We start from the raw sequence: 14542 nt of genomic DNA, 5'->3' as shown, positions 1-14542 counted from the left end.
GTAATAATAACAATTAATAAAAATAACGAAACAAAAGTAAGACATAAACAGACACTAGTAACATCGACAAGGCCCACATTGGATGTTCTTGCCCCCATTCTCAGGTGTGTGAATGTGTTGGGGGCCACGGCTAAACCGGAGGCCAGTGGGGTACCTCTGAAATCTGCACCACAGGCTGGACATCCGGACTCCCGCACACCAGCTCCCTCTCTCACCCTCTGCCAAACAGAACGTCTGCAGTTCCTGAAGCTCCTACTCTCGGGGTTTTGCTTTCACCCCTCTTCCTAGACTGACTCTCAGGAAGGACTTGAATGCGAGGAAGTGCCCAAATGTTTGTCGAGGAGAGGGGTTCAAGGTATCCATCCAAGATACCTCCTCCCTTGCTCCTCCTGGCCCAGCTTCCTTTCCCTCTCCTCCTTCTGCCCTCAGTGGGGTCTTTTCTCCCCGCCCCTCCCTCCTGCTAGCATTTCAGAAACTCCGAATACCCCATGGCGAACATTTCTAGTACAGCCCTGATTAACATTGAGAAGGTTCTGGATTTTCAGGCAGTCTTTCTGAAACATGGGAGACATGTTTGTTTCTGCCTCTTTCTTATCTTCTTGGGATGAGGCCAGGCAAGTTCCCGGCAGTTCAAGGCTAGCCCAAAACCATATGTCAGAGGAGTAGAAAGCAGGTATCCCAGTGTAACTTGTTGGAGAGGGAACCTTAGGACCTCAAAAGATGGCACCTCTTCCCACCTCCTGGGACCTCCACAGCAGGGAAGTCCTCTATACTGGAAATTGTTATTGTGGCACTACCAGGAAAAAAAATCCCTAACCATTGCCTAAGGTCTTTCTGCTGACTGCAATCCACTATTTTACAGGTGCTAGTAGCCTCTATGTGTATTTCGTTTTATATTTATTCAGCAATCAGGCAAGCAGTATTCATTGCAAACATTCTCAGCTTCCATTCAAGTGAGGCTGGTGGATATCAGGCGAGGAGCACTGGAGCCAGATCTTCGCTGATGCTCATTTTTCCATCAGCCTTTGAAACTCTCCAAGTAATAGTTTGAACATTAGGTTGAGGGCCATAGAGGATTCCAAAGTTTATTATTCTAGAAAGAGAGAGAGAGAGAGAGAAAGAGAGAGAGAGAGAAGACTCTTAGAAATGAAGTACTCCAACAGAAACATAAAATTTAGACTCAAATTTTAAACATTAATTCATATTATTTGCCTTCAGCTTTCTCTTCTATTTTGCCTTTTTTTCTAATCATTTCTCTCCTTGTTTCTCTTCCATTCACTGTCTCTTTCCGTGGCCCCCTTCTCTTCTTCTTTCACCATCTTCCCTTCTTTCCATCTTGTTATTCTCGCAATTGTCACTCTAGCTGGCTTCCTCTTTTCAACATTTTATTCCAAACACACAAAACAGTGCCAATTATAACTATTTACCTGGTACAAATCTAATGAATATAAGCTATTCTCCTCGGAAGTTCTCCCAAGGGAAATAAAATATTACCAGTCTCAGGGGCCAGCAGGTGGCATGGTGGTTAAGGCACTGGACACCCACATGGGCCAACAGGGGTTCAAGCTCTTGCCCTGGTGGCTTGCTTTCTCACTTTCCCTCTCTCTCTGGTCAAATTAAATAATAATAATAATATTATTAAATAAAATAATTCTTTAGAATTATTATAGCCTAACTTGCCTTATGTCTTTGGAAATGGATGAGCTTGCCTTGAGGTCTGGGGAGGCAAGGAGAGTTGCCCTGACCTGTCCTGGCTGGAAAGGGCCTGACAGATGACAGAACAGATTTACTTTCTGCATCCTTCCCAGGACCTGAGTAAGACCTAGGTTTTTTGTTTTTGTTTTTTTTTGTTCTGTTTTGTTTTGTTTTGTTTTGTTTTTAAATGTTTTTGTCTTAGAGTACATGTGCTCACTGAGAGAGACAGTGAGAGGGAAGTGAGAAATTACTCCCCAGGGGGATGGCCATGCTGCAATTCCTTCTCCTTTCTGGATGTTGGGCACATATGCATATGCTTCAGGCATGGTTTTCAAGCTGCTGGATTTGGAACTCAAATCACATTGACCATGTAGTAGAGTTCAGGCCCTTAATTATCATGCCACCTGCTGGCCCGAAGAACTAGGTTCTTTTTTTTTTTCAGACAGAGAGAGATTTTTGCTATAGTGTACGTGCATTCACAAGAGAGACAGAAAGCGAGAAATCGCCTCCCCGCCCCCGGGAGGGATGGCCAAGCTGCAATCCCTTCTCCTTCATTCTCCTCTTGGAATGTTTGGCATGCACACACATGTGCCCGGCATGAGTGTTAAGCTACGGGGTCTGGGATTCAACCACAGTTGACTACATGGAAGTCCAGCAACATAACCATTATGCCATTTGCTGACCCCGGGCCCTAGGTTCTTAACCAGCCTGAGAATCATCATAAAAGTCCTATCAGTGGAAGTCGATCATTGGAATGGACCTGAAGGGCAGCTAAATTAAGCTGCTCTTTTTACCAATGAAAAATAGAAGGCCAGAGAAATTAAGCAACAGTCTAAAATCACACAGATAGTCAATGTTGGGGACGAAATGGTGGTAATAGCAGGGAGCTTCTACCTAGATCTTTCTAAAAAATAATAATAATAATAATAAAGGCATCCATAGATTGGTGAAGATACAACCACTTGGCAATTCTGTCCACCCAAGAACCTTTCTGGGTGTACTTCCTTTCTTTCCTTTCCTTTCTTTCTATTAAACCTTTTCTATCTACTTCATTCGTGGTTGCAGTTTCATTTTGTGCCTAGGGACAGATCTCTAATTTTAGTGATCTGGACCCAAAGAACCAAGGACTTCACAACGCAGCTCAACACTTACCCATCCATTAACATAATGGGCATTTCCCTCTAAAAAGCCAAACAGAGAGCCCCCTGTCTCACCTAATAGTCAGGGCGAGGCATATGGCTTTGGCTTGCATAGGGATTCTTTGTATAAGGATTCTGGGGCTCACTGTCTTTGGAGGCTGCAATCCTGATTTTGGGGAAGATGGTTCCTGTTCCTAGATTGCTGAAGCCTGTCTGCTCCAGTCTGATATCCTGAAAGTCGTTCTCAATCAAGTTCTGTTCTTCAATATTCTTCTTTTTGTTCTTTGATCTGTAATCAGTAACAGGAATTAGGACCTGGTAATGGCAGAAAGTCCCTTGAAGTGAATGTTAATGTTCTATTTTAAGATGTTTATAAATTTTGAAATCATTTTAAATTTACATTAGCGATGATATCTATATCTAGATATAAAATTTATACATATATATATTACATAGTGTTCCTATTAACCTATTACCCAATTTCTTCATTTTTTACACTTCTGAACTAAAAAAAGAGTAAGATGCAGACTTGATACCCTATTACGCTTAATACTTTATTATTTTATTTTATTCAGTGTAGAAAGTCTAAGTTTAAGGACAGTCTCCTTATAAGCTCTAGGTAACTGCAGAACCAAGATATTAACTCTGATCCAACATTATTATCTAATTCCACTGACCTCATACAAATTTTGCTAATAATGTTAGTATCTTAAAGAGTGCTTTAAAATTTATGGAAAGAACAGACATCAAAGAGAAAAGATGACTTGTGATACAATTTTTCATTTTGAGCAAAGTCAGTGTTCACGGAAATGCCTCAGCCAGCTAAATGAGTTCGAGGTATAAGGATCTTGAACGAAGAAATCTGAGATGTCTGAGGTTTGCTGTGGCCCTTCAATGATCTCAAGTGTAAATATTCAAAGCCAAGTGGAAGTACTTGCAGGGACTTGCCAGTATTTGGCAGCATCTCCCCTCAGATGCTGGTTCCTGGTTCACAGCCCTCCATGGCTCTGTTCTTGCAGTGCTCTGGACCATGGAGTGGGGAGTTAGGCCAGCGACATTCGTCATGCCCACAGGGGCACACCCGAGGTAACAGTTACATTGGGAATGTCACTTGCCTTGTGACCCCGATGACCAGCCCAGCCCACAACAGTCCCTGCCCTTTGACAACTCTTGTCCAAGGTGGTTAAGAAGAGGCTTCATTGCCCTTTGAAATAGGCAAGAAAATTATAATTCTTTTTGTGTTCCTGAAAATCCTGAACCTGTCATCGGGCCTAGAGCAAACCTGATTCTGCAGCAGGATGGAGAAACAGAGACGCTGTCATGAGACCCCAAGGTTCTAGAACAACTCTTGGGAACCTGAGTATAGTCAACCAGTCCTCTCAAGAAAAGAGAAAACAGCCTTGCTCCAGCATCAAGAACTTTCTGCCTCTGCCCCTGAAAAAGGGCAAGTCAGGGATGATCCGCTGATATTCCCAGTTCTTGACTTTGCTTCCTTACAGCAAAGTCTTCGGGAATTAATTTCCAAATGGAATAAAAGGGGGAAAAAAGCAACAAAATATTTTAGGAATCTAGAAATATGATGATCCTTTCACATTATAGATGGAAAACACCTATTTTGCCAAAATATAATGTAGATGCTAAATGTTAGGGGGAAAAGTCGCTTGTTTTTATTCAAGTGGGTTTCCACTCGGCACATTTAGAATGGAAAAGAGATCACATCATTCTCTTCCCTGTTAACAGGGAAAACTTCAACATACCTAAATATTTGTTGAATAAATGAATACACCTTGTCCATCAACCCTCTAAAGAGAAAAGAACTGAAGGAACCAAATAGAAATAGTCATGCAGAGACAGCATTTCTACTTTTTGTTTTTTTAACCCAAGAGACTCAGTTGAGGTTGATTTTAGGTTGGCCCCATTTGCAGAAAGGGCCTGGGCACAGGATGACCTTGTGAAAATTATAATCAACAGGAACAATGGAGTAAAGTCCTGTTAACAAAGACTTCCAATGATATGTGAAAATGGTTGCTGTCATTTCAGTGTTAATTGAAAATAAACCTCAAAAAAATTGTTTTTAATTACAAAGGATACAAAAGTATGTACATAATCCCATTTGAAAGGAAAGAGAAAAGTCCAGAAAGATGTAAGCCAATATGTCAGTGGGTGATTGGTTTTGTGACAGATTGTTTTTTCTCCTCTCCATGCTTCTTTATTTTCTAGATTTTCTTCTATGATCATGTATAACTTAAATAACCAGGAGAAAATTAAGGTAAGAAAAAAGTCAGCATTATTAAAGAGGCATTCCCATTTCCCTTCTCTTGTCTGAGCGGCGAAGTGTGTTTGGAAACGACAGCATCATGCTGGTAGCACTCTACTCCCGGGAAGGGACACCCTGACCCCATACCTGGCTGAGAAGATCAGGGCAATCAGCAGGCTGATGATGATGATGCCGGTGATGGTGCCCACGATGGTGAGGATCAGCTCGAATGCTGCAGGGAAGAGAGAAGAGCTGACCCCAACTGTCTACTGCACAGCTGTGCATGCCCAGTGACTCTTAGTAAATAGGACAACCAGAATCTGGTCTCCAACCCCACCAGGGCCAAACTGGGTTAGGCAGATCATCTCCTTTAGCACTCCCTTCTTCCTACCCACCACATTATGTCTTCAGAACTCTGCCAGAAGACACAGCCTTGGAGGATAATAGAAGGTCATAAATATGAAGGAGGCTGAGGGTGGTGGGGTCCTCCCTGGCTTTCTGGGGAGGAGGACCTCAACCCAGGTCCATGCCTCTCTCCTTACTGCTGCTATCTTAGGCTGCCCTCCATCTTCACATAACTGATAAGCTGAGGGAACCAGGTCAGAGTTATGTTGTAATAGCGGAGTCAGGTGATGGCTTGAAAGCATCAATGACGGAAAAGCCTGGAAGTTTGTTAGCACCCAATCCCCTCCTGTAGCTCTGTTCAAGTACTTCCGACACTTGACATGTGGCTATGAGACGGCCTGTAAGCCTAACACATATCAGATGCCACTTGGTATAGAAGAAAAAGTGAAATAATGTTAATTCTCACATTGGTTACGTGTTGGAATGGAAATATTTTGGATATGTTGGGTCAAATAAAATCAAGTCACTTATTTCTTCTTATTTAAAAAATTGTACTTAGGCACTGGCAGGTGGCATGGTGGTTAAGGCGCCAGATTCCCATATGGCTGGCCACGGTTCAAGTCCCAGATCTGGCAGCTTGCTTTCCTACGCTCCCTCTCTCTCTTTTTCTGTCTCTCTCTGGTCAAATCAAATAATAATAATAAACAAAAATATATAATAAATATAATAAATACTTCTTTTTAAAAACTTAAAGATTTTAAAATTCAGTGCGGCTCACACTGTGTTTCCATTGGACAGTGCCACTCTCTGATGGCCACAAACACCACTCCACCCCAGATTCATGGGACTGTAGACAGGGGAGTGTGGGGAAGACCTCACAGGTCATCTCATCTCGTCTCAAACTCTCATTTTGTGAAACTGAAAAGCTCAGAAGAAAAAAAATGACAGGAAATCTATCCCTGCAACAAAATACCATAATTATCGAGAACATTTCTCATCACAGTGTTTGTGGCTGGCAGGCTGACAGCAATATTTCCTTCAACTTGGATCATTGATCTTTAGTTCATTATGTAAAATTTAAAATATAAAATTAGTATCGTCTCAGGACCAGGAGATGGCATAATGATTACATCGCTGGACTCCTACGTTGTCAACTGTGGTTCAAGTCCTGGACCCCATAGCTTAAAACTCATGCTGCATGCTTGTGTGTGTGTGCCCAAAATCCCGAGGAAAATGGCAGAGAAGGGATTGTGGTGTGACCATCCCCCTGGGTGTGTTGGAGGGTGATTTCTCGCTTTCTGTTTCTCCCTGTCTCTGGCGAGCACACACGCCCTATAGCAGAAATATCTCTCTCTCACACACAAGTTCGTATTGTCTCAGCATGGTGAAGGTGAGAGTGGGAATGAATGAAGCTACTCGATTTGCAGCAACACATCCCAAACCAGCAGATAGCTCAGAGATGAAAAGCTTGGAGTATTTAAATGTCTGATTTCCATTCTACTTCCCCACAACCACCACCATCTCAGGATCGATAGTCTTTTTTCCTTCCTAGTAGCGGGACGTGCACATTTAAGCTAAGGTAGAAAGTCGGCGCGGTGTCAGGACGCCTCTCTTTGACCTAGAACAAGTCCGGGGCACTGAGCGCTGCTGTTCCCTGTAGCACAGGCACTGCCTCTATGACCCAAGAGGCATGCCGTAAGCAGATGTTCTCTCTCTTTATAAAGGAAGTCAGGGACTTTGGGTAGAGGACAGGATTTTGAAGATGGTCAGTGATTATTTGTCAGATGTTTAATAACTTGTTTATAGCAAGACGTTTAATACTCACAGTCTTTACAGTCAACTCCACTGTAGCCAAAAGGACACCTAAATACAGTAACAGGAAATCATGTTAAAGTTCCCTGAGGAGAAGCATGTCAGAGTTCCACCCATCTCCATTTCTTCCTTCCCATCCTCTCCTGTTCCTTCTCCTCTTTCTCATCTCCCTCACGCTCCTGTTCATCCTGGATAGCACCCTCCACTGGGGCTCTGGAAGGTTGGGAATGCAATCCCACGTGGTCTCATTTGCTGCTGACCGGACTCTCCATCCTGTGAGCTCTAGGTAGATTCAGCAATTCGGGTGAAGCTGAAACCGAGGGGAAGCATAAGAGGACCTTCTCAGGCGGCGACACCACATGGCTCTGCCACTCACTCACTGTCCTGGGAGCTGGGGCGCATTATTTACATGCGGTTTCAGAACCCATTGAGAGATGTTGGTTGGGGGCACGGCATGTGAAAGCAATCTTTTAAGAATGCTTGTCTATGGGAGCAGCAGTTAGCGTAATGTCTATGTTGCTGGACTCCCACGTAGTCAACCGTGGTTCGAGTCCTGGACCCGGTGGCTTAAACTCACGCCGGGCGCGTGTGCGTGTGTGCCCAAGATCCCGAGAGGAGAATGGAGGAGAAGGGATTGCGGCATGGCCACCCCCCCCGGGGGGGGATTTCCTACTTTCTGTCTCTCTCTGTCTGTCTGGCGAGCGCATGGGCCCTATAGCAAAAACCTCTCAAAAAAAAAAGAGAATGCTTGTCTAGAAGTGAGTTGGAAGACATTAGAAGTTGAAAGGTGAACATGAGAATGGTGGAGGGCAGAGAAGAGAAGAGGTAGAGAGCCAGCCCTGTGGCCCGGTGGTTAAGGGAACTGGATCCCCCTTGAAAATGAGGAACTGATACATTCCTACCAGTGTTACTGTGGGACAGGTATTTCCTAGAGTGGTTCCTGGCACACAGTGATGCTCAGAAACTACTTGTGATGATGGCGATGCTCTATACCTCCCAGCCTATACCAGCTTACCAACATCCTGACTCTAAATATATCTATACAGACACGTGTATGTATATATAATGCAAATAGTCCTTTCTGCCTTGCTACACTGTGGCAGGATAAAAAAGCAATCATTTCTCTTACTTTTCACAGGTCTCGTTATTCTTCCTGAAGCCAGACAGGCACACGCAGTCCAGGGCTTGGCCGTCCTTGTCCATCAAACACTGCATATTGTTCTTCGCGTTGCAGTTCTCAGGGCACTTCTGACTCACAGCTTCAAAACAAAGTGATTTAGGGTCACTTTCAGAAGCAACCTCTTCAACCCCAGGGTGACATGTGACAACATACAGTTTCTCACATTGATTTTTCTAGGTAAAACGAGGTGCTCATTGGCTCCACACGTGACACGCCCCTGCGAAGCCACCCCTGAGCTGCCTCATCAGCTCCTAGCTAAGGTCCCAGTCCTGGTCCCTAGGTCTACACCCAAAATTCACATCATTCAGACACTGTAAATGCATATGGAAACGTGAGCAGCAAAGTTTGTATTCTGTGCATGCAAAAGGAGAGGAGGTAAGAGTTAAGAAGGACATTCAGAAGCAGGCAGAACACTTACGAAGACAAAAAGAGACCTGAGGGTTAGGTCTCTCCAGCCCAATTTTGCAATCACAAAGGAGGCCGTCGGCACATTCACCTCCTGTTCTGTTACAACCATAGTAGTCACAGCGATTTTGACCTAAGTGAGAAGCACAAATAATTAAAAACTATATTTAGCAAGGCAATATGGATAAAGCAATTTGTAAAATCACCCCACTCCATTGTTGTATTACTTTGTCTTTTAAATAAGTTTTGTTATACTTTGCCTTTTAATACATTTTGATAAGATAGGTAATACCTGTCCCACAGTAACACCGTCAGGAATGTATTAATTTAATAAATCCTGGGATTCTGAAACCCACCCTCTCTTCAATGACTATTTCCATTTATTATTAATTCAATCCAATTTAGTGCAATTATGTGCAGGTTCAAAATCTACTGTGCTACAGTAGCCATATAACATTTGGGGCTCGCATCTGTAGGGCTACGAGTTTGAACCCGTAGAGTCGCAGCAAACAAAATTCAGTGGTAGGTCATGTGATCCAGACTTTGCTCAAGTAGCTAAAGAAGATACCATGGAGGAAGAGCTAAGTCTCGAAAGACAGGGAAGATCTGAATACTCAAAGGACAGGTGACGTTTGTCCAAAACTGTATTTTGTTCAAGTGAATTACAAATGGTATGAAAAAAGCAAAGAATCTTTGTTAAGGAGCTGTGGGGGCTGTGCTTGGGTAGGGGAGAGGCAGAACAATGAGGTAGAAGAAAATTGAGAATTCTTGGCTTTGCCATTATGGGCTGTGGACTCTGTTCAATTATTTGATATTTGGTGTGTCCAGACTCTATTCATTTATAAGATGGGGCTAAACACTCTGGTTTCACATGGCTGTTGTGAGAATTGAGTGAGCTAATGTAAATGACAGTGCCCACTACAGAAGCCTCAACAAATAACTCATTCTTTGGCTCTATTCATAGGTATGGTAGGGTTTGAATGTTTGACTAAGGATGCTAGATTTTGCCCGATAAGCTGGAAAATCCATTGGTAGGTTTTACATGCAGGGTAATGGCACGAGAAAGCAATCTTTTAAGAATGTTAGTCCAGAAGTGAAGTGGACTGCAAGTGTTAGAAGTGGAATGATGAATCTGAGAATGGTTTAGGAAGAGAGAATAGAAGCAGGCAGAGGGCCAGTTCTGTAGCTGGGTCTTACTGGTTTACTGTGGTTCAAATCCCAGCCCCAGTGCTTAAAAAAATATATGCTGGGATGTGCACATGGGTGCCCAAAAGCCCAACAGGAAGGAAAAATAGAGAAGGAATTTCAGCATGACCACATCCCATTGGGGAGCGCTTCTCTCTCCCTCCCTCTGGTGAGTTCATGTGCTCTCTGGCAACAACAACAACAACAACAACGACAAAGAAAAAGAAAAAAGAAAAGAAAAAGGAAAAACGAAGCAGGTAGAACAATTTTATGGTTACTCTACCAAGCATCCCAAACAGTAACTAACCTTCCTTCAACATTTTTTTTTTTTTAAGATTGGTTTTTGCTAAAGGGCATGTGTGCTCAGTTCCCGGCTTGAGTTTAAGCCACCGGGCTTGGGATGCGAACTGCAGTCGACTACATGGGAGTCCAGTGACATAGCCATTATGCCAACTGCTGGTCCCGAGATTTTACAACTTTTGACACAGATGAGAAGAATATGTCTGTGCTGCCTAAGCTGGAGAGCAGGAAAAGGTGTTTTCTCTACGAGTTATGGTGCTCTCACCTCCATTTGCTGGTCAGCTCAAGTGCTTGTGGCTGTCTGTAGATGGTACCACTTGGCATTTTGCTGATGTATCTAAGAGTGCATGCCTGGTCTCAGAGAGTTGGAGGGAGAAGTTTGGAGGGATTGTCTAACATAACGTTTTCAGAGCTAGGGGCCAAAGACTTTCAAGTATGCTTATAGTTCAGGCAATTATTGAAGGGAGCCAAAACAAGAGAATTGCATAGGGGACCCCAATTTTATCTTGTAGAACACGCTGTTTATTTTCAGCTGACCCCAAAAAGTGGGAAGCACCCATGCTGATGGGGACCCTCCATCTCCTCACCCTGGCTAGAAGTCTCACCTAGCAAAAGCAGAGTGTATGGTAAGGTCCTGGGGTAGAGGTTCTGACTGCCCAGATTGGCTCTTGACCAAATTCTGACCCCTAAGAGAAAGTGACCGGCAGGTAGAAGTGATGGGCCCTTTACGAGACAGGGACCAAATGAGAACAAGAGAGGCGAGTAACCACAGGTGTAGACATGTGCACATTGTAGACTCTGAGAGAGTAAATACTGAAATGTTCAGAAGGAGAAGGCATAATTCCACAGGATGAAACTAGAAAAAGGAAAGTAGTGGGTCATCAGAAAAGTCATGACAATAATTCAAGAAGGTGAGAAGCTCTGAAATATAATTCTAACTGTGCGGCTGTAAAAATGAGGAGTTGCCCCGTGTGTTGGGAGCTCGACCCCACATGGCTAACTGTATTTTGAATCTTGGTGCCTGTAGCTTGAGAGACGACACTGGGTGTGTGTTTGTGCATGCCCAAGATCCTGATAGGAGGGAGAAATGGAAGAAAAAGGGTTGCATCATGGCTACACCTCATGGAGGGGCTCTTTCTCTCTATATAGCATCATGTTTTACTGCTGGATCACCATCCAGGCCCCAAGGGATTTGTGGTGATTGCTGATCAATTTACTCATGCCTTTCCGTAGCCATGTCCTCCCACACCATTCTTGGTCATGTGAACTGACCCTCAGAATTATGGGGCTGCAGTAAATACATGGTGGTTGTTTTAGGCCACTAAGTTTTGAAGTCGTTTATAACGTAGCAGACATGGATTGTTACAAGCACACTGCGTGTCAGCCTAAAAGAGAAACACCGTATGTCAAATTTTCTATACTTGAAAAGCTACAGCTTGGGAAAAGCCCTCTTGTTTCTCCTTTTTTCATCTTTCCTTGTGTGGAGACAGTTTGGTCATTTATACCTTCCAAGAGTGGAACCAACCGGTCAGTTTAATGACTTGAGAAATGGTTGGAAAGGAGGAGAAGGCAAGTGAGAGAGGAGAAGGAGGAAGATGAGATTTTCAGTTATGCAGTTGTCCTTTCTTACATATAATGAAAACGTTTACAGAAGGTATGCAAGTCTTTAGGTACACTTGAAATACATGATTTAATACTTACTGGTAAAACCTTTAATCGTTGCACCACCTTTATCAATTGCATCCGTAATAGTCTTTTTCACAGACTCTTCAGTTTTACTTGTATTTTGTGCAAAAATGTTTACTACTGATACATTTCCTTGCAGGTCAGCACGTATATCTGATCTTCCCAACCGAGAAGGAAATACGCTAAAAATGAAATGAATCCTTCATTTGATAAATTGAACAAAGGGTCAACAAATAGGTTTCCTAGCCTCTCAGAATCCCAAATCTTCCAGCTCTAGTCCGGAACCACTGCTCTGTCTCTACAATCGGGGCCCAAATATGGAGATTTGGGGTTACAACAAGATGGCAAGACCCAGAGATCTCTCTTCAGTGTATATTTGGAGGAAATCGATGATGGAAACAATGTCTTTCTGAAGGATTTGTGGGTAATCATTTTGGGGGAAATTATGGGCAATCACTTCTAGTGGAGTTGGAGCTAACTGGAAGTAGGAGAAGTCACATTTGGAATAGTTGAGATCTAGGCCCAAGCCTGCGCTGTCTTTTGTAGTCCAAGCTCAGTCGTAGCGTCTCTATGTATAAGCTTCCTCCTCTGTCCAGTGAGTCCAATTAGTACTTTGGGAAAGAGAAATTCTTGGGATCCCTCTAAGCCCAACATTGGTACAGTAGGTAGAGAGCTTAGGGATTCCGATATAAGAGTGGGCTGGAGCCCAAGAAATGCCTTCCTAGATGAGACCCAGGTCCATTAATTCTGTAATAACCCCAAGATAGAGGACGTAGTTCCCCTCCATGACTTTGACCTCACAGGTAAAGGCTTGCCTCCCGAGACCCTTGATTCCTTTCAGTAACTCTGCAAAAAGAAAAGGAGTGCTACAGTTTTGGGGAACCCTCCTCAAAGGTCCAGCAAGTAGACCTTGCTGGACTACTCCCCATCATACTTCAGGGTCCCACACTGTGCAAAGGAAACAAATTAGTGTTGCAACTGACTACGTGTCAACACTGTAGGGGGGTACTTTGCAAAAGTCATCTCAGTCACTCCTCACAAAGGTCCAGGGAAGTCGATCAGATTATACCAATTACATGGGGGTGGGTAACAAAGCTTCATGGAGGTTAAAACACCTGCCCACAGCAAGGATGTGCTCTGGTCTGGGATGAAGCACAGGCACACAGGCTGGGCTGTCTCCGCCACCTCTCACTGTTCTGGTTTTTATCCAGTCGTCTCCTGCATATAAGCTGACTGTTCTCCACTAATCCTGACACCCTGAAACAGCTCATAGCTGTCCAGCAGCTGTCCCACTGTAATCCTGCAGCTTCAGAGCCTCGACCTCGGGGCCCAGCCTCTGCATGTGAGCACTGGGGTACCTCTTGGCTGCCAGTTAGATTCGCCTCTCATTCAAGGCCAAATTCAAGGAGGCCTCCTCAGAAATGGTTAACATCTGTACACTTTATCTTACTCTACAGAGAAATGGACATAGCTTATAAGGATAAATACAGTACTACAACGTGAAACATAAATACCAATATCGGTAGTCTTCCCTTAGCCCGGGTGCCCGGGTATTAACGTGCTTCGGAGGAGGCTGAGTTGGAAATGCTAACCTCGTGAGAACCCTTGGCTTCTTTATGTCTCCGACTAGATCCAGCTCTCGTCACTACACGGGGAAGGGCTCAGTAAGTGCTTGTTCTTACTGTGGGAAGAGCTCACTACTCGCCCTTCAGTAGCCAGGTGTGTGATGTGGGTGTTCTCCTCCCCTTCGCTCCTTCCACATGAGGGAAGAGATGACCTGAGCCAGTCATGCCCCTCCTGCCCCCAGAATACACGTTATTGGGGTTCACCACGTGTGGCCTGAGGCCAAGAGATTAAGGCCAACAAACTGTCTGGACCATGTGTACAGGTGGTTGAGTGGCCAATCACAGACAGCACCTTGACTTCCCCAGGCCACACTCTCCCCATCCGGGCCACAGAGGGTGTGACGTCAGAGGCAGGCCACTCTCTGCAGTGGTCAGGCCGACCACCTCTTCTTGACTTGTGACTTGCCACTAAACAGCCTGAGTGTCACACAGGGGACGCAGGAGAAGACCAGAGGTTAGACAATCACACCCCTGCCTCCAAGGTACCACATGAGTCCACAGCAAACTTACCTTACTTTAAGAATTACAGTCTGTCCAAAATCAGATTGATTGAATACATCCCCAAACTGCAAAAGAGAACAGATTTAATAAGCTAAAACAATACATTTTTCATAGTGTTTTGGCAGAAATGCTAAACTTGTTTATATAAATATATGTGATTCATCACAGCAGCTACTCACTCTTGAGGTGTACTGTAGTGTCTCTTAGTAATCTGTGCTGTAAACTAGTAAGAGTCTGATAGCAGTCAGAGTTACCTAGGAAATTGATAGCGACCTAACACACTCAGCCAATTGCCATACTCTTAAAAGTAAGATGAGGGTCGGCAGGTGGCGTAGTGGTTAAGGGCATTGGATTCCCACATGGCTGACCACAGTTCAAGTCCTGGACCTGGTGGCTAGCTTTCTCTCTTTCC

At 44.1% G+C, this 14542-nt stretch overlaps 1 protein-coding gene across 1 annotated transcript in view; it reads right to left on the bottom strand.

Annotated features, from left to right (window-relative positions):
* Positions 1-892: 892 nt before the first annotated feature.
* Positions 893-14542, bottom strand: part of MUC13 (mucin 13, cell surface associated) — an 18689-nt gene continuing 5039 nt past the window's right edge. Inside the window, exons 4-11 of the mRNA XM_027774222.1 lie at positions 14140-14195; positions 12020-12186; positions 8847-8966; positions 8378-8507; positions 7262-7299; positions 5239-5323; positions 2910-3123; positions 893-1093 (exon numbers count right to left, since the gene is read on the bottom strand). Of these exons, the coding sequence (XP_027630023.1) occupies positions 2910-3123; positions 5239-5323; positions 7262-7299; positions 8378-8507; positions 8847-8966; positions 12020-12186; positions 14140-14195 (810 nt within the window). The 3' untranslated portion in view covers positions 893-1093. The remainder of the gene's footprint in view (positions 1094-2909; positions 3124-5238; positions 5324-7261; positions 7300-8377; positions 8508-8846; positions 8967-12019; positions 12187-14139; positions 14196-14542) is intronic.

The sequence above is a fragment of the Tupaia chinensis genome, unplaced genomic scaffold, assembly GCF_000334495.1.
Source record: "Tupaia chinensis unplaced genomic scaffold, TupChi_1.0 Scaffold000415_1, whole genome shotgun sequence".
NCBI lineage: Eukaryota > Metazoa > Chordata > Mammalia > Scandentia > Tupaiidae > Tupaia > Tupaia belangeri.
Note: the sequence above shows the minus strand (reverse complement) of the source record. Positions and strands in the feature narration are given on the sequence as shown.